The 18,929-nt window shown below is 32.1% G+C and overlaps 2 protein-coding genes across 3 annotated transcripts; both read right to left on the bottom strand.

Annotated features, from left to right (window-relative positions):
* Positions 1-2,500: 2,500 nt before the first annotated feature.
* LOC123889789 lies at positions 2,501-5,576 on the bottom strand. Of its 2 annotated transcripts, none has more exons than XM_045939285.1 (7): positions 5,419-5,576; positions 5,263-5,320; positions 4,706-5,008; positions 4,574-4,622; positions 4,061-4,155; positions 3,317-3,396; positions 2,501-2,845 (listed from the first exon to the last, which is right to left on the bottom strand). In XM_045939285.1, exons 1-7 carry the CDS (start codon positions 5,553-5,555, stop codon positions 2,788-2,790), a joined length of 780 nt encoding a protein of 259 aa, XP_045795241.1. In that variant the 5' UTR covers positions 5,556-5,576; the 3' UTR covers positions 2,501-2,787. The 2 variants fall into 2 exon arrangements, with proteins under 2 accessions (XP_045795241.1, XP_045795242.1); XM_045939286.1 differs by having other exon boundaries at positions 5,263-5,315.
* A 3,460-nt stretch (positions 5,577-9,036) lies between these two features.
* On the bottom strand, positions 9,037-15,901 carry LOC123890629 (preprotein translocase subunit SCY2, chloroplastic). The gene is made up of 13 exons (XM_045940267.1): positions 15,721-15,901; positions 15,184-15,636; positions 14,433-14,521; positions 14,095-14,174; positions 13,883-13,972; positions 13,422-13,513; positions 12,936-13,019; positions 12,308-12,449; positions 11,827-11,943; positions 11,461-11,590; positions 10,433-10,556; positions 10,219-10,325; positions 9,037-9,741 (listed from the first exon to the last, which is right to left on the bottom strand). The coding sequence occupies exons 1-13, from the start codon at positions 15,836-15,838 to the stop codon at positions 9,652-9,654; spliced, it is 1,716 nt and encodes a 571-aa protein (XP_045796223.1). The 5' UTR covers positions 15,839-15,901; the 3' UTR covers positions 9,037-9,651.
* Positions 15,902-18,929: the final 3,028 nt, after the last annotated feature.

Here is an 18,929-nt window from a genome sequence, read left to right as displayed (position 1 = left end):
AGGTAACAATTAAATTTTATACATGTCATGGGTTTTTGAAGGCTCAACTATAAAATAATAGATTATGCTTAACTCACTTGATTAACAACATCCATGATTGAAATATATATGGTTAACTCAAATATATGTGCATATGATCTACATTTATGTTTGCAATGATCAATTACGTTTAACCCACTTAATTAAGATTAAATTATATGATGCCTTTAATTTAAAACATCCTATATTTGCAATGATATATTATGCTTAACTCACTTGATTGACGGCATCCATGATTGAAATAAATTTGGCGTTCCACCAAATGAACCAATTTGATTAATTTTTGTATGCTTATGACTAACTTCCTTTGGCTCATAGCATCCATGATTGACAACAACCATGATTATTATATATATGACGTTCTTCCAAACCCGTGCATCGCACGGGTCGGTTACTAGTTTTGATAAATGTTGCTTGTGTTTTTATCAAACAAGTTAGAAAACCGTTTTCAAGGTTGAAATGTGTCTTGAGGACAATCTGCCAATGTACATGTGCAAAACCATAATTCTGATATGATATACTCCCTCCGTCCCAAAAAGAATGACCCAGTTGACCGAAACACGCATGCCAATGCATAACTTTGGCGACTAATATCTTTAATTGTATAATAGTAAAAATTATAAAAAATTGATATTTTGAAAATACTCATCGAGACGAATCTAACAACATCTTATATGTTAATATTTATTTTTATTTATTAGTAGAAAAATATGGTCAAAACAATATATATGAATAGTGCATATATTCAAAATGGGTCATTCTTTTTGGGACGGAGGGAGTATATGACAAGATGTATCGTGCCTCAGCCTAAGGTGCACGAATAATTCAAGCCAAAATCGAGGCCGTGCTTGTCAACATGATGGCATGAAACCCACTTGGGTTGGTGCATTAGTATTGGCTTGGGACTTGGGAGTGTGTTCCTCTTGAGATCTGAGGTTCGATTCTTTCTGGCGCCAATTTGGGTGGGCTAATTTAGCTTCTTCAAAAAAACCTGATGGCATGAATTTTATAATTGCAGGGAAACAATGTGAATTGCAGGGACTTGCACAAAAAAAAAAATAAAAAATTCAGAACCTTAATTTTAGAGAAGAAAGGGATTTAGTTTTCGGTCCGTTCCAAAATGACACTTGTACAAAAGAAAGAAAGAGATAGACGAACATTTTATTACTAATCAATTCAACCAAAAAACGTATACATAATATCGTATAACGGTAACTAATCTCCGTTCAACTATCTGTAGTCCATAAAAGGCGGGTTCTCCTCCTCCAATCAATTTTTTCATATGCAGCACAAGTCAGAGATTAAATTTTTGATCACCTGCTTAAGGCGTCCAAGCCACTTAACACTAGGACCAAATCATTGTTTGTCTGTGATGATTATTATTTCTATTATTGTTATTATTTTACCAATATTAATATTATTATTATGAAAAATTAATGATTTAACTATCCAAATTGCTTATTTCATAATTCTACAATGCTTTAATTACAAATAAATAAATTTATTATTTTTTTGCTAAAAAATAAGACTATTGAAATAAGTGGATCACTGTGTTTGTATGGTTTTTATTTAGGTACATGGGTTTATTTATCATTACTGATCGTTGGCATTATTAGCAATTTCGAATTTATACCAACTAACACCATCATCATCTAAAAAGAGCATGGGTAATATTAGGTTACGGTCACATTAATTAATTAATTAGTGGAGAAATTAGGTGAACGGAGTCTAGAATATGAATCTACAATATGAATACTCATCGAAAAGGAAGCAAAGGGAGCATTTTACATCCCTTCAAGTTCTACATCAAATTCAACCAATTGTACCTGAAATGATTGAAGAATGGTGACAGGAAAATATATAAACTTTGATTAGTGGTTAGTGGAATGTCCACTATGTTGACTTACTTTTGTATACACAGCTACGGAAGTAAATGGGAGGCCAGCAGCCACATCACATTATCATGAGTTTTGGTATATATCATTAAAAAAAATGCTAGAATTATATATATAAACTGTTAAGGGTGAGAGTTATATTATCATATTATGGCCAATTTTGTGTGGTCACACTTTATGTACCGCACCTTAAAACTTATGGAACATGTTAAATCACCAACTGAACTAAAATGGCACCGGCCATAACTAAAGACTATAGTTATATAACATGGATAATGCGAGTCTCAAGTGCATTAAAGATGTCATGTCGCACCAATTCAAGTACACCTTCACATAAACAGGTGCATGTGTTCTAAATCAAATGAATTAAACTTACCTGCAAAAAATTAAAGTGTCTTAGTATAAGTGATACAGTTGCCAATGCCATTAGTCCAAAAAACAGCCCATATCAGTTACCAATGGAATCTTGTTAGGTGATTGCTCTTCTCCCCCCGTGATACTCAAGCAGGCAAAATTCACTATCGGAAGATATCTTCCGGTGGGATTATGTCATGTTATATGGAATCTTTTCATAAATTCAATATTCTTGGGCTTCTATTGCCCATGAGAAGATGCAATCACTGGTTTTTCTAACGGATTTGTTTGATACAGTATGTAATTCCACCGGCACAAACACCTATCTTTCTTACCTTCTAACATTTTGGTCTAAAATGTTAAAACAATAATGATAACTAAGCTCAACTACTTCGCATCATAACTAAAATGAAACAAGTGTACATTAGCTTCTATTCAAGCATAAGTAATATATACATACAACATGATCTTTTTATGATATAATATTGGAATGGAGATTTCATTCTTCTGCCATTGCATTCATTGCAAGGCCTTTTATCACATGTCGGCATTGAAACCTGTGATGTAGAAGGTTTAAGTCATTTGAAAGTCACAATGTTGAATGATATAAGGGTCATACAATGAAGATAAAAAGACTAGAGGTCATATAATGAAAGAGGATGGAAATATAATTGGTAAATGTGAAAAATAATGCTACTTAGAAAGGCTAGAAATGTTAAACAGTATACAGCAACGCAAATTTATTGTCACTTGGCAAACAGTGATGATCTGCTCTTTACACAAAAACCTGATTAAAAAAAATATCCTAACAATTATTTACTACTAACAAGACAATGTGCCACATCAAGAATGGGCTGAAGGATTTTACAGTAACATGTTTTCTGCAATTTTCACCTAGATCAACAAATATAGGTCGAATAATTATAAACAAGCATCTAGTTATGCGGCATACAAAAAGCAATTCATCTAAGCAAAAATTTGTCATCAACAGATAAATATTCACATCATAAGAAATCACATGATAATACCAGATCAAATCTTCTGAAGTAGAAGCAGCGACTTCCTGATCCTGGTTCCGGCACTTAAACAATAGCCTGAGAGGCACAATCTGTGGTGAAAATGCAGTTCAGTTGCTGGCAATACATGCAACAATCCCCTCTAGAAAAGTCTTATATAGAAACATATAGTACATAAGAACCTATTACTAGGAATTGGGAACCTTTGGTCTGATAAAAACAAATTAGCTTGCATCTCCTCATTTTAATTAAAATAATATTTATGTAATTGATTCCATTTTGCACCATGTTAAACAGGTTTTGGATATGCCAAACACCCTCTAAGATACACTTAAAGATTTACTTTTTTGTTCGAAATAAATATCCTGAAGCTTACTCGGGGGGAGTGAAAAAAACAACTTGTTTCAGTTCCAAAGGAGAACAAGTCGACGGGAACAACAAAAGCATCAATCAAAGTCATATCTTAAAATTGAAGTGTGGTAACTAGGTTTTCAGTTGAATAATTTCCAAAGAATGATCATACTAATGAAGAAAGCCATAATTGAATTCAGAAAGCAGCAAACATAGATAGCACTTGATATCTTCTTTACCAAATAAACAAGTCATCAGCAACATCACTCACTATAAAGACAACACTAACAAATACAGCATATGGTGTCCTATGCTAACAGGAATCATCATATACATCCAACATAAAAAAATAGAAAACCACAAATTAAATATGACCCCCAAATACATCCAACACTAACAAATTACCTTTCTGTTGTACTTAAAATCACGTTTGGGCAGAAAATGCTGAGGCAGGTTGAAAGAAGAAGGGGCCTTGATTAACACAAACAGTTTGTTAGGACCTACACAATAGCAGATAAAATAAAACCATCGTTTCATTATTATAAAATAAAGCAAAATAAATAAATGAGATAACAGGAAGAAAGTTCCTTCCTTCAAACTAATGGTAATGGTAAACATTCAAATTAATACTTCAAAGATACACCAGACATCAAGTTGGTACAAGGATTTTGGACAACAATGTGAACCATGCAATGTTTATACCAACATCAATTCAGTCCCTCAACATGTATCCAATTATCAATTTGGTCCTGAAATTGATAATAATTTATACTACAAAAACCAAACTAATGTCCAAAATCTTCAAAGGACCGACTCGATCAACGTCTCATGTATGGTTAGAGGACCAATTGGAGTATTTATCCTTCACAATGAATATTTATCAACTATAAAACTCAATAACAACCAGGATATAACTACCAGGATAAGTAACAGACCCAGCATCCTTTGATATCAACGTTCGAATTGCCTGTTAAAGAAAAAAAAAAAAAATGACCTCACACAAAAACATTGCAATTGCATCTCAATCAAAAATTTCATAACTTAATGAACCTTTCTGGAAAGCGCCTCAGCAGCTTTGTTCCTAGCAAAATCATCCCCGGCATTGGAAACATCAATTCGACATGGAAATTCCAATACATAAACATTCTGAGGTCTAAGGGAGCTACCTCCAAGAGCCAAAACAACTCCACCTATGGTATGAACCTCATTGATCATCAATTTAAGTGCAGTTTGTACATTCGAAAGAGAACTCATCAACTTATCTAATCTCTTTATTCCTACTTTGATTTCCCTCATTCTACTCACATGCTTCCTCCTAAACGACGCCTTCACTTCATTTCCCATATCCATCTCCTAACATCAACAAATTCAAAATCCCAAGCAAATTACAAACATAATCATATGGAAAATACCAGATACATCAATTATTCAACGAATCTAAAAAAATGACTTGTCTCTTATAAAAAGAATCTCGGAGATAGTAATAAATAACCACTTGATTCAAACAATTTCTACTCGAACAAAAATCAGTGTTGTTAAATAGCGTAGAATTTGAACAAAATGTGCTGAATGCTGAAAATTGAAAACTAAAATAAAATGAATTTTACCAGTTGCTTATACTCGGAATGCATTGAATCGAACTCAGCGCTCATATCTTGCACTGTTCTGCATAAAACAAAATGTGGCGAATGATGAAAATTGAAAACAAAACGAAGAACGAAAAATGAAAAAATTGAAGAGTAGAGAGAGAAGTTAGGAATTACGAGGGGATTTGCTGGTGCATATAAAGAACGAACGCTACGACGTCGTTGATGGTGTGAAAGATTGCGGAGGAATCCATGGTGTCTGATGTGGTGTAGATCTCGGCGGGATCCATCTCCGGTACCTGGACGCTGCTCATTTCCCGGTGTTCAATTTCAATTTTCAAATGTCAAATAAATATTAAAAAAAAGTTAAAATGAAAACCCCCGCCAATTACAGGGCTCGGCTGCTACCTTGTATGGCCCAACAAATAAAACTTCTTTTTTGGCCCAAATGTTGTTTGATGTTTTCTCTCCCGACCCTCCGCCTTTTTTTTATACCCAAATATCTCATTTTGCCCTTTGTGGTTTGAAAAAATTTGGCCAACTTATTTTGGTTTATACACACCGAAATTTTTACACATGGAAAAAAAATTCAGTTTATATAAACCGAAATAACATAAATGTTAACAAAAGAAGAAAGATTTATGTGAAAATTCGTGTAGAGCTACATGTGGTAAATTTAGTATATCTCTCTGAATATAAGTCGTATGCTAATGATTTTTAATCTAATGTAAAGAAGACAAAATTTAATACAGGATTGACACCGGAATTGTTAAATTTCATTAAGTATAGTATGAGAAAATCTACCTACAAATTTGAGAAAAGTTTCTGCTCTGTTTCTGTACCAGTACTCATTATTTGGTCAAACTGAACCAATTGGATAGTTAACCCTCAAAACAAAAATTATATTTGTAATCTTGACACCCTAAGCTTTCCAACGAGTGTTCGTTTACTCAAATCGGACATCGTTTAGTATTTCAAATAAATTGTGGAAGTTAAGTATCTGATGCTGAATTTATGCAGGAAATCTGGAAGAAAAAATTGGAACACAAATTTTCGGTTTTTATTAACCGAATTTTTTGAGCATGACAAAAAAATTGGGTTCGTACAAACCAAAGTACCCCCAAGGGCAAAAACGTAAATTCAGGAGTAGAAAAGAAAGGCAGGGAGTCGGGAGAGAAAACATCATGTTGTTTAACCATTTTATTTATTTATTGACAAAAAGAAAACATTTTATTATTGATAAATCAAATGTATCAAACTGTGAAAATTAACTCCCTCGAGTTACTGAGATATTTTTTTTAAGGTTTCAACCCATTTTTTTTAATATGTTCAAACTACTTTGTGTATATTTTATATTTATCATTTAATTCAATAAAATAACACAGCAAAAAGAACATGGTTTTGAATCATATTTGCATTCAAAGTCAAATTTCAAAGGTTTGATAAGTTAAAGGACCAAGTAAATTAATTTTGAATCACATAATTTTCGCTTTTAGATTGAGCTAGGAATTGTTCTAAACTTCTAATGTGATTTTCCTAAATATGCTCTGTATTTCTTTATTTTTAATTTATACAAGCTCTAAAAGCTTGAAAAGCTATCATCATTGGTAAATAAAAGGAGAAACAAAAAATTTTGATTGATATTTTCAAATAAAGTTCAATTATCAATCATTTTAGAATTTCTTCAATATATAGCAATGCAAAATGAGAAGAAAAAAAAGTTAAAAATTTCTGTTTTAAACTCTATTCCAAACACGTCCTAATTAATTGCATTGAAAAAAAAAGTTTAAATGCAAAAGAATATTTATATTACATGTTTATTGTACTTCTAATTTGAGAGAGATTACACAGTATCACCATTTCCTTTGTTTCTTTTTAGGGCCCGTATGGTGCACAGGATAAGAGACAGGATAGGATAATTGTATCATATCCTGCCGCAATCCAATGTTTGGTGATACAGCAGGATATGATAAGTTAATCCTGAAGCTTATCCTATCCTGTCTCTCTAGTTATAATTCTTATCCTGAATTTGAGCTGGGTTACCAGCAGGATAGGATAAGAAAAAAAAAATTACTGATTTATTTTATAAAAAATATTTTAAAATATATAAAATAAAATTAATAAAATATAAATAATAAAATAATTAATTTTTAAATATATATGATTTTCTCACAGGGGTAATTTTGTAATTTATATTTTCTAAAAAATCAAAATTTTACTAAAATTACAATATTTTAAAGTAAAATGATTATTAAAAAATTGACAAATAGGGATATTAATTTAAATTTTATAAAAAAATTAAATATAATTCTCTTGCAATAGTAATTTTATTATTTACATATGAGATATATCATATATTTATTTAGCTTATCTAACATGTATATATTATTGAGTTATTTATTTGATCATGATTCATATAAAAAATTAAACTTGATTATTTTCTCATGATTTTTATTTTAAATTATATAAAGTTATTTGATTACTTATTTATATTTTTTATTTATAAAATTCAAAGTATTACAAAATAATTTTAAAAAAATAACAATTGTTTTACAAGAGTAATTTTGTCAATTAAATATGTTATATATCTTATCATATTATTATGAGCAAATATGTATTAAAAACAAAATATAATAGTTATCATGTTTGTTATCTTGTGTGCACCAAACATAGGATATGATAACTGAGTATAACTGTTATCCTGCTGTTATCCTATCTTATCTTTATCCTGTTTTATATCTTATCCTGTCACTATGCTATCCTGCGCACCAAACGGGCTCTAAGCTTACAATAAGACAATGATAGTTGAGTCAGCTTTAGGGGTGTACATGGGCCGGATTGGGTTGAGTTTGACCAAAACCAAAACCCGAACCACATAGGATACTCCGGATTGGGTCGAGGAAAATAACCACCCGTTATAACATTGGGCCGGGTTGGGTAAATTCACTAATTTCCGGGTTGGATCGGGTTGGGTAGTGGGTTACCCAAATTATTTTTCTATTTTTTTATATTAAATATTTAAATGTCGAATCATCCTATTTTTTCATAAAAATAACTGAACCATATTATTTTCTTGAAAAATAGTGTAACTTTTTTCACTATAAAAAATAATCACATATTTTTTGTGTAAACCCACTAATTTACGGGTTAGAGAGTTTGCTACCCAAATAATTTTTTTTTGCTTTTTTTAATATCAAATGACTAAATGATGAATTATAATATATATTCATGAAAATTATTCAAGTTTTTCTTTTTATTTTTTAAATAGTGCGATAAATTATCATATTTGTTTATAAAAATTATTCAATCTTTCTATTTTCTTAAAAAATAGTATAACTTATTTTCAATATAAAAAATATTTAATGATCAAATGGAAAAATCTTTAGTATTTTCATAAAAAATATTTCAAAAAACATAGCACTAGTGGGTAAGTGAGTTTTTTGGGTTGGGTCCGGTTTTACCCGTAACCCAACTTTTTTTATGGGTTTTTCATTTTTGAAATCCATACCCACCCACTTGCCCGACCCAACCCATTTTTTTGGGTTAGATTGGGTGGGTTTGACCGGGTTAACCGGATTTGCCCGACCCATGTACACCCCTAGTCAGCTTCATACAACCTATTCACAATCCATTCATCGCTAACCCGATACCTCTATCTAAGTAGCACTTGCAATAATAGTGATTTTTGAAATGTATTAAATCAGTAATTTAATAGATTACCAAGCTCCATAGCTGAAAAAGCCAATTTGACACAAACAGAATATGAGCATGTTATACTGTAATAGACACTGTCGATTGTTAAAAATAAAATAATAGACGCAACCGTTTACTCCATGCATCATCAATGGTGCACAATTTGGACTGTGCTCAAAGGGTTTCACTGATCATTCTACAGGCGGATACAACATACAGCTTAAACAACAAATGGCAGATTTTTCTCTGGTTGCAATATAATTAATGCCTACCACTAAGACCTTTTCTATGGAGATTGGAGATAAAGACGATTTTAAGGCGATTAACCTCCTACATTACCTTTTTTTATATTACATGCCGTGTCTAGAACACAATTTCCTGTACAAATATCAGCTGCAGCTACAACTGTAACCTAACTAAATACTATCCTTTCCTAAAATCATCAAAAATTCCTTCTAGAGAGAAATTAGAAAATGAGGCTTATGAATCAGTAACTACCACGCACCGACAGGCAGCATTTAGCTCCACATTACTAGCAATGCTAACGGACCTCAATACTTGAAGACCTATAAACCAGGCATAACTCGCCAAAAATCCAAGCTTCTGGAAATATTAGTCAGACGGGAAGTTTTACTACTTACTGATGCCGATGAAAGCAATATCCTCCAAGTTAAAACAAAACGGCACAGTGGAATGACAGCATGGCTTTTCCAGAAGTTATACACCATAACGTCTCAAAGCATTGCTTAAGCTTGGCATCACATTATATGCTTGATACGATCTTCTTAGTTCAATAATGGAACCAACCTGGACCAATAAAACCAAGGGATACTCAGTAAAACTGCATTATACTAAGCAGTTGAATATAGCACTTGATAGTCTATGTTGAAAGAAAGTACATTCCAAATGTATAATACCGTATATACTATATAGAAATTTGACACTTCAGCCAATTACCAAATTCAGTATTTTCTGTAGAGGGGAAAGAGTTTATAAAATCCTCTTAATAACCAAGAAATGACAAGTATTTCGTGTGATGAAAAGAGTGGAAAGAATAAAATACTAGAGTACTACCATTAGGGTACAAGTGAGATGTATGCGAAATGACTCAACATAACAGGTCGATGTTGTGCCCCCAAATTTAAATTACTTAGAAAGCAATGCAAGCCCGATAAATGAAGCTGGCATAAATTTCTTGCCTGACTGTGTATCACCAATAAGTTTGCATGCAAATTATAATAGAACTGATGTAAAATAATTACATTAAACCTTTCTTGCACTTACAATAATTAGAACTGATGTAAAACCAATAGCAAATCCAGCATTGGTACGCCGTAAATAGTGATCAAGAACACTTGAAGTAGTGGCCAAAACACTTAACAATAGCCCCCCTGCAAAATTTTCACGAGGCAGCAGATGAACATCACATAATAGGAAAATATTATATTTGCTAAATATCAAAAGGAGCCTAAAAGTGTAGCTTTCACCCATAACAGACCCCAAAATCGTGTGGATGCCTGAACCTTTGAGAGGTACTCTATTGTAGCCTTCCCGGGCTTAACATTTGGTATTCTTGCACCCATCTTATTCAAGTAATCAGCAATTTCCTTTGGCAAGTTAGCCTGTGCAAAATCCACATATAAAAGGCCTTTTACAAGATAGATACAAGTCGTTCTGAATTACTGATATTTTAACATAGTATGGAAATGACTTGGTGCTACATCAAACAAAGAATTCAAACTATTTACAATTATGAACCATGTATTTTTAATTGGGTTGAAAATTAACAATCAGAATAAGCAGCTCAAAATTCATATCATTTCAATAAGTAACAGATTTGGTATCTTTTTTCCATATTCTCGGTTGAAATCAATTTTTGGGGGGTGAATTCTCCGTTAAAATCTAATTCAATCTCAGACTACAATAGTACCAGATAAACAAACCCATTGGCTACATATAATGATTTAGTTCAGGTTCCACAACTATACTCTGCAAATTTTGGTTGAAGTTTTGCATAATTAAGAATCAAGTATGTCTTTGTAACTAGAATTTGAAATAATGTGCTACATCCGTAACATTTTGGGATATCATGCAAACTTTGTTAAAACTCATTAGTATCTTCCTTATTGTTTTCACTTGAGACTGGAGACTTTTCAGACAATGTGTTACATTAGGCTTAAGTTTAATCAATAAATTACATTTACATCAAAATGACACTAAGGTACCGTTTGGCCTGGCTTGTTTTCCTCTTCTTTTGAGCTTATGCAAACAGCTTATGCAATCTAAATTATGTTTTATGCTATTTTATAAGTTCATACTAGTCAAAATTGTATTTTTATAAGCTATTTTATCATAAACTACCTTGAAAAACTTATAATAATACATAAAAATTGCATAAGCTGTTTGCATAAGCTCAAAAGAAGAGGAAAAAAAACTAGGTCAAACGGTACCTAAAAAAACCGATTAGAAACTACTTATATCAAGTACATTGGTTCAATCATAAAATAGTAGCAAAAAGAAACTTACAATATCAAATATATTGAAAAGGAAGACAAAGAAGGCATATATTGAATAGTAGACCCACGGTTCAGCACCAACAGAAGTTTCGGGATTCAATATTTCCTTCACATTCCCCCAAAAAGGTGACCCAAGCAAACTGCCAATTAATAGTAATATTAGAAATTGCACTTCACAATAGAGTAGTAAAGCTGATTCAAAAAACATAAAGAAAACTTCATTATTTTTTTTAACAGCACATGACTAGCAACAGGCAAACACATTTCCTAGCAAACGGAGAGAGATAGAGCGCTAGCAAACTATGGGACCGACAAAATTTGAATCACGAGTTCAAACCAAGAGTGCCAGTTGAAATGCAAAATGGAATGTACATACCCAGCGACAATGCTTGGAAAGGCCAAGAGGTAAGAGGTGGTAAGAACAGGTTGCATCCCTGCTGGATTTATATTGAAAGGAATATAGGGCTCCACTTCAGTAATAGGCGATTGCTCCCTGTTTAAAATTATGAGACATGAAAGTCTCAACTGTCGGCATCAGTACACTCAAGATTATCATTTAATTCCTTCAGAAACATATAAACTGTCTGTCATAATAAATAAGGGAAATGGATTCTATTGAGTATAGGAGCTAAGTTGAATATAAGCTAATATTCAAGCCACAAAAGGCACAGCACATGAAAAACAGAATCTACGGTTTTCTTTTCTGGGGTATGGAACAACTTTCCTCATGAACCAACTTGCCAGAAAATGTCAAGTAAAAAAATTTATGGGTGGGAGAATGTCATAACTCTAGTAACATTTAAACTTTCAATGAGGATAACAAGGTTCAATTGTCTGGACAACTTCAATGACATTACCTTGCAGCAGAAGCAAGTTTGAAACCATAGTACTGAAGCTTTACTTTCCTGCAACCTTCAGTTACTACAACTGCCCACATAGTGACTATTGTGAAGAGACCCAATACTGCAAGCACATATGGCCACCAACTAACAGCACTCACTGCAATATCAAGAAATATGAATCAATACAGCCACAAATAATTCGATGATGGATATAAAATAATATAACTTTAGGTATTTTGACCTGATTAAAGTTGCATAACATCCTTGTAAGTTGTAACATTACTCTAAGGTAGTGTATGGTAGACAAGTCAGAATAAGACAGAACAAAACGTATGGGTTCTATTCTATATTTAGTGTATATTAAAAATAGAAAAAACATACAAAAGGTCAAAAAGTGGTACATTTTAGTTCCATTGAAAAGGATGGAACCAAAGAGAACATAACTGAACAGGCCATCTGTTATATTTTGTCCCATATGGCAAAAACTACTCTAACATAAATGCTCCTATAGATAAATGCTCCTATAGGCCAAACTCAAGATACCAGACATGCTGCGTCAATAAGTTAGAATTTAAGCTAGAGACAACAGAAAGGGAGATCAGATAAATTTTCAAAAGCCGTTTTTTTGCATCCAGTCATGTACCTGAAAGCTGAGTAAGCATTTTGTGTAATGTCTCCATATACCCCGTCAGTATTCCAACACATATGATAAGAGATGAACCTTGACCTGAAGAAAGCAATATCAAATGATTTCATAATGATAAAAGCAAACATCCAATGCATGTCACCAGTGTGTCTTTGAATTAAAATGGCATAACTGACTTAAGTATCGAGAATAATAATTGTTTTCTTATCCTTTTGCAGTATGGCGAAGAGACATAGCATTTTAAAACGGATTGATACAACCTTTCATGAAATTGTAGACTATTTGTTTATTATGTATGGTTTAAGGATTACATATGACTCCAAAGTCCTAAATGAAGACACAAATCACTGAGGAATGTCTACATAGGATATATACACAGTTGATATTTATCCATAAGTTTTCCCATCATATGCTTTGGTTATCTTTTAAAATTTTAACTCCAATCAAGTATGACAAAGTCAAAGTATGTGGGAAGAAAAATACCAAATCCAGATTCTGATATGGTATCACATATCCATGTAATAGTCATTGCACCACAAACCAGCAACGAAGTTGTCACCATTACATGTTTGATCCTGCAAAAGCAACAAATATTTTAACAAGACAAAAATATCAAACAGAAAGAGTTCAGACAAGGAGTTGTTCAGTAAAAGCGTGGTAAACAAGCAAAAGAAAATGAGATCCATATCATCATAAAACATAAGCCAAAGAAAATGAAATGTAGGATAACAATTTTTAATGTAACAAAGACCAATGTCACTGTTATGCCTGGCAATTAATAAGACTGCTTAAATACATCTGTTGGGATTACGATATACGGAAAACCATCTTTTTAACCTTCAGGGCTAACATATGTTAGCAATTTTTTAGGGAATATGAATAGTTGAATTCTTTGTTAGATTATTTAAATTTTACTTTAAAAATATTGTTTTATGAAAAAATACCTATAACTAGCAGCGTAGATTGAGTATGGAAGTGAGTAGAAAGAAACTACTAGAGCTTCTATAATTGCAAAGCCCAATGACATCCACCAACTGAAAGAACAAATGAACAATTCATTAAATGAGGTTCCTTATATCATGAATCACACAAATGGAATTAGAAAAACGTGTAGCTAGATATTAGCTCACTGTTTGATATGGATAAATTGACCCACATATAACTCTTAATCTTCTCATGCCCATCCAAACCTTCTTTCCGCAACTTTACTAGAGAAGGAACAACATGACATAATACCTGCACATGAATATCTTTGTATAAATGCAGTTCATAAAAGGCCAAAATATTGAAAGAAATTAAACATATACGAGTAAGATGAACACCACTGGACTCCGCATAATAGTAAACCATTTTATAAGGATGCATAACATTAGCAAAAAGATCATGAAAGAATTGAAAATGAAAATCATACGTAACTAAAGGAAGTTAAACATCCTTTGGCCTTCAAAGTAACGGGCAAAAAAACAACTTACTCAATGAACGGGAGGGTTATACCTGCATAAGGATAGATGCTACTATCTGTGGACTGATTCCAAGTTGGAAAAGAGACAGCTTCAGCTCAGAGGAGAAGTCACCAAGTTCATCTGCCAGAAGCTACATGAATGACTGTTCACGAGTATAAACTCAGGAAAAATATCTAAGCAAAAAAAAAAAAAAAAAGATTGACTTGCAAAAACAGCAGTTGAACACCAGTTCAAATAGAAGTGCTATCAAAACACTCTATTACTGCCGTTAATTCACATGGGTTTCACTAATTTATGTGGAATTCAATCCCCACATATTGGGGGTTCATTCCCAATTGATGGTCTATGTAGCATCAATACTCTATATTGAATATTTGAATGTGTGTCTAATGTCCGACACCGACAGATGTGCTTACATTCAATGAATTCTATATTTTCAAATTATTACCATTTTCTATATGTCAATGGCGTGTGTGATATCTGTCAATGTCAGTGCTTCATAAGTGATGGAACCCATGCGAATCAATAATAAAAAAAAAGTGTTAGAAAGAGTGTATGTTGTTTGCACTTCTCATGGTTCAACTATCCTGTCCACTTCACAATCACTAGCTATCTTGAACTTGCACCTAATTTCTATAACCGCTAGCAAACATTTCTCCTAACAATTTTCTTATTCAATAGTTTCCCTTTTGGGTTTTGCAGGATTTTCAGCATGAAAACCATTCAACTCACAACAAGAACACAAAAAAGTAATCAAAATAAATGTATGTAATGTAACTTACCAACAGATGAACCAGCAACAAAGCTCATATAATCTTTAGGTATCAACCTTCTATCAAATCCAGGAAGAGGAATAAAATAACCAACACGACTAATCACAATTAACACAGCAGTAACAAACAATCTCCTCCTAATCTCACTCTTAAAAAACGTTTCAGCAGCACCATTAATAACAGAACCAAAACGCACAAAATTCAGAAACCTATTTTTGAACGTTTTAGGTTTAACCTCTAAAATTCTCAAGTTATCAGAAGAAGCAACAATTGCTTCACTATCGTTACCACTAGTTTCCGGAACAACTTCTTCACTCAAATGCGGTGTCTGAACGCGCATGTAATCACTTCCGAGTCGGTCGGAGAAGTTAACGTAAATTCTCCGGTTAAGCGAAGGTGAATTTGTTGTGAAAAGCGAAACCCTAGTTCTAATTGTGTGGATTGTTTGTGTGTGTCTTCTTCCTGTGAGAAGAAATGCGTGTTAATGGAAATTGCACGAGTAATGTTTGATTATGGGAAGCAAGAGAGATGGAAAAGTGAACTGACCTGGAAATGCGTTGGGTTTGGGTCGGAAGTTGTGGGGATGGAAGTGGTAGAAGGAGAATCGCGTTGCTTCCATGGCTAAACTTGACAAAAGTGATGATAGAGTGATCGCTGAAAGCATCGAGAACAGAACGGGTCTGTGTTTTTTTGTGTGTAACTCTAACTTTTACAAATTTGCAATTTTAACCTCTTAACTTTCAAAATAGTATTTTTGATCCTTAATTTTTTCAAACCGGCAGATATAGCCACATAACCAAGTCAACGCATATGTGGTCAGTGACTCACATGTCATGTAAGCATGTCTTGTCAAGTGGACAATAATTCACATATCACGTCACGTCAGTATGTGTGACAAGTCATGTTGACGTGACATGTTAGTCATTGTTCACGTGACAAGACATGTTGACGTGACATGTGACTCATTTGTCATATGTGCGTTGACTTGGTCAAAATTAGTGAGGGTAAAGAGGCTAAAGTTACGGGGTCCAGAATTGCAAGTTTGTGAAAGGTAAAGGGCCAAAAAAGCTATTTTGAACTTTAAGATGCAAAAATTGTAACTTTGTAAAGTTAAAGGACCAAAAGTGTAATTTAAACACAAAAAATAAAAAAAAATAAAATTGACTTTGACTTTAAAAAAAGTTCAATCCCACGTTTATCCTTGATCCCAAATTATAAGTTATCTTAACATGTTCATTCAATTAGAAAAATGAAGTTATAACTTTAGTGTCATATTTACTATTGCCTCAAAGGAGTGACACTACTTAAAAAAATAAAAAGTATTTTCTACATTTTTAAGAGATTGGTTATACACGTTTCAAGATATTTTTACTATATTTGGGTTTCTTAACTAGTGTTTAAGAGGACTATTTATCATTTTCCTCAATTTTATAAAAGAAAGAAAAATTATAAGTTATTTCACAAAATTATCTTCTATTAATGACATGAGAAAGATATATTAAAGGAATTAGAAGAAGATAAAATAATGAATAGTAAATGGTAAAATAGAAAAAATAACATTAATCTTCTATTGGTACCGTAAGATGACTTGTAATTTGGGACAAAATGATTATTTTCTTTCATGTATATTTGGTTATGCTTGAACAAATTATGATTTTGATTATTTTGTGTATTAACTCTTCGGTTTCTAAGAGAAAAGTCAAAAAACGATCGTAGTAATTCAGACTTCGGTTATAATAACATCGATGTTTGCGGATCAACTTTAGCATTTTCACATTGTTTCCTGCTATCGATATGATGTTAATCACTTAGGTTGATGATGTTTCTCCTTTACTCTTCTCACACACTCCTTTTTAAGACAAGAGTTCATTTGCAATTTGCAAATATACTCTTATGTTAAAGTAGGGCATGGTGCAAAAATAATTTATTTTAAACTTGTAAAAGTATACAATTTTTTTCTAGTTAAACACTAATTATTTATAATTACACCAAAAATATCCTTAATTTCTTTTCAAATTTTCGACTACCAACATTTCCCATTCTTTCCTCATCTTTCTTTTATCCCCTTCATCATTTCATCTTCACAGTTGTTTGTATCTCTCCATATCATATTCAAATTTAAACAATTTTCCTTTAAGATTTTCTTTGATCTGTTTCAATTGTTTATAATCGACTTTACTTCTCTCTCTTTTTTTTTTTTTTAAGAATGCAGCACCTACTTAGGAATTCACGAGGATAAAGAGAGTGTCTTTCATTGGAAGAAATACATGTGAACTAGTTGATTGTCCAGGCTATTGTTATACCGAGTATTAACATCAAGAGCAACAATGTGCAAAAACAACCCAAAAAAAATCCAGGTGCCTGAAGCATACTAGATTGACCATATACAACAAGTTTCTTTCTTGATGGATAGACGAAATGACAAAGTCATTATAAATTCATACACACAAGTGAGAGAGCCGAAGTTTGAACCCTGATCATGACGTTCGAGCTAGGACTTGTGGATCATATACAACAAATTTCTATTATTTATTACCCACAACAATGTTGAAAGAAGCTCTAATTTCTCTCTAGCCTTTCTTCATTTGAGATAAGTGATATTTAGTCTTCTTTTTTTTTTTTTATCGGGAATCACCTTCTTCATTGTTCTTTTTATTGCCATTTATATAAATATATTTGAGTTATTATTTTTCTATTTTTGTCGCCTAAGTGTGGCATCAATGTTTTATTTGTCGTCTTGTGTGGTGTTTTATTTGTTATACTCTCTTAATGCGATATTTTTTTCGTTTGAAGTGACAGATAACTTAAACTCATTATAAGTTCAAACAGTGGCGGCTTGCACACATGTGCGAGGTGTGCGACGGCATCGAGCCTCAAAATTTTGAGGGTCTCAGCTCAAAATTTTGAGGTTCTATAATATTACTTATATATTATTTATACCTATAAAATATCAGATTTATATTAATAGATTAATTTTTAGACCTTAAACTAATAGTTGTATATTGTTAATGTTCATATAATATCATATGAGTATCAATAGATTAGTTATCTATAGTTGTAAATATAGTTTTAGTCCATTTTAATCTTTGCATAAAATTTAACCTTAGATTAGGAGGTTCTTTTTTGACGTTATATACAAAGACAATTATTTTGTATTTCTTATCTCATTTGATTTAATGCAATTGGTTTAATATTGATAATCTATATGTTTACAAGAATAAAAAGTGATTTTTTTATATTATACGCAATTTAAATCGACAGTTTTTTCTTTAAAAAATTTAATTTTTTATATTAAAGGGCTACTGTTATATTTTGCACAGAGCTTCCTAAAACTCGGAGATGCCTCTGGGTTCAAACAATGATATACTAATCCGAAAGCATAGGTACTATAGCTCGAGTAAGATGTTTATTGCAACTATCACTAAATTTGATTTTCTCTCAATCTCTAAAATAATTTTTCAATATGCGACAAAATCGGTCATCTCAACAACCATATATAATCAATTTTTTTGTACAAACACATGCCAATATTTGTTTTCCCAAAGTTGACTGCCAGACTAGTTGTTAAAATTTGGTTTGTTAATACTATATTGTCGACCAAAAGTTTTATAACTGTCTTTAGTGAGTATTTATTTTAATCTATTATATTATTACCATATTAGCATATATAAATGAATTGAGTTTATTTTATGTCAAAAATAAATATTCTTCCATACATTAATTAACTACTCTCTTTTTCCTTCACCACGTGAAAT

The sequence above is a fragment of the Trifolium pratense genome, linkage group LG6 (assembly GCF_020283565.1).
Source record: "Trifolium pratense cultivar HEN17-A07 linkage group LG6, ARS_RC_1.1, whole genome shotgun sequence".
NCBI classification, from domain to species: Eukaryota; Viridiplantae; Streptophyta; class Magnoliopsida; order Fabales; family Fabaceae; genus Trifolium; species Trifolium pratense.
This window is presented reverse-complemented; position numbering and strand designations above follow the sequence as displayed.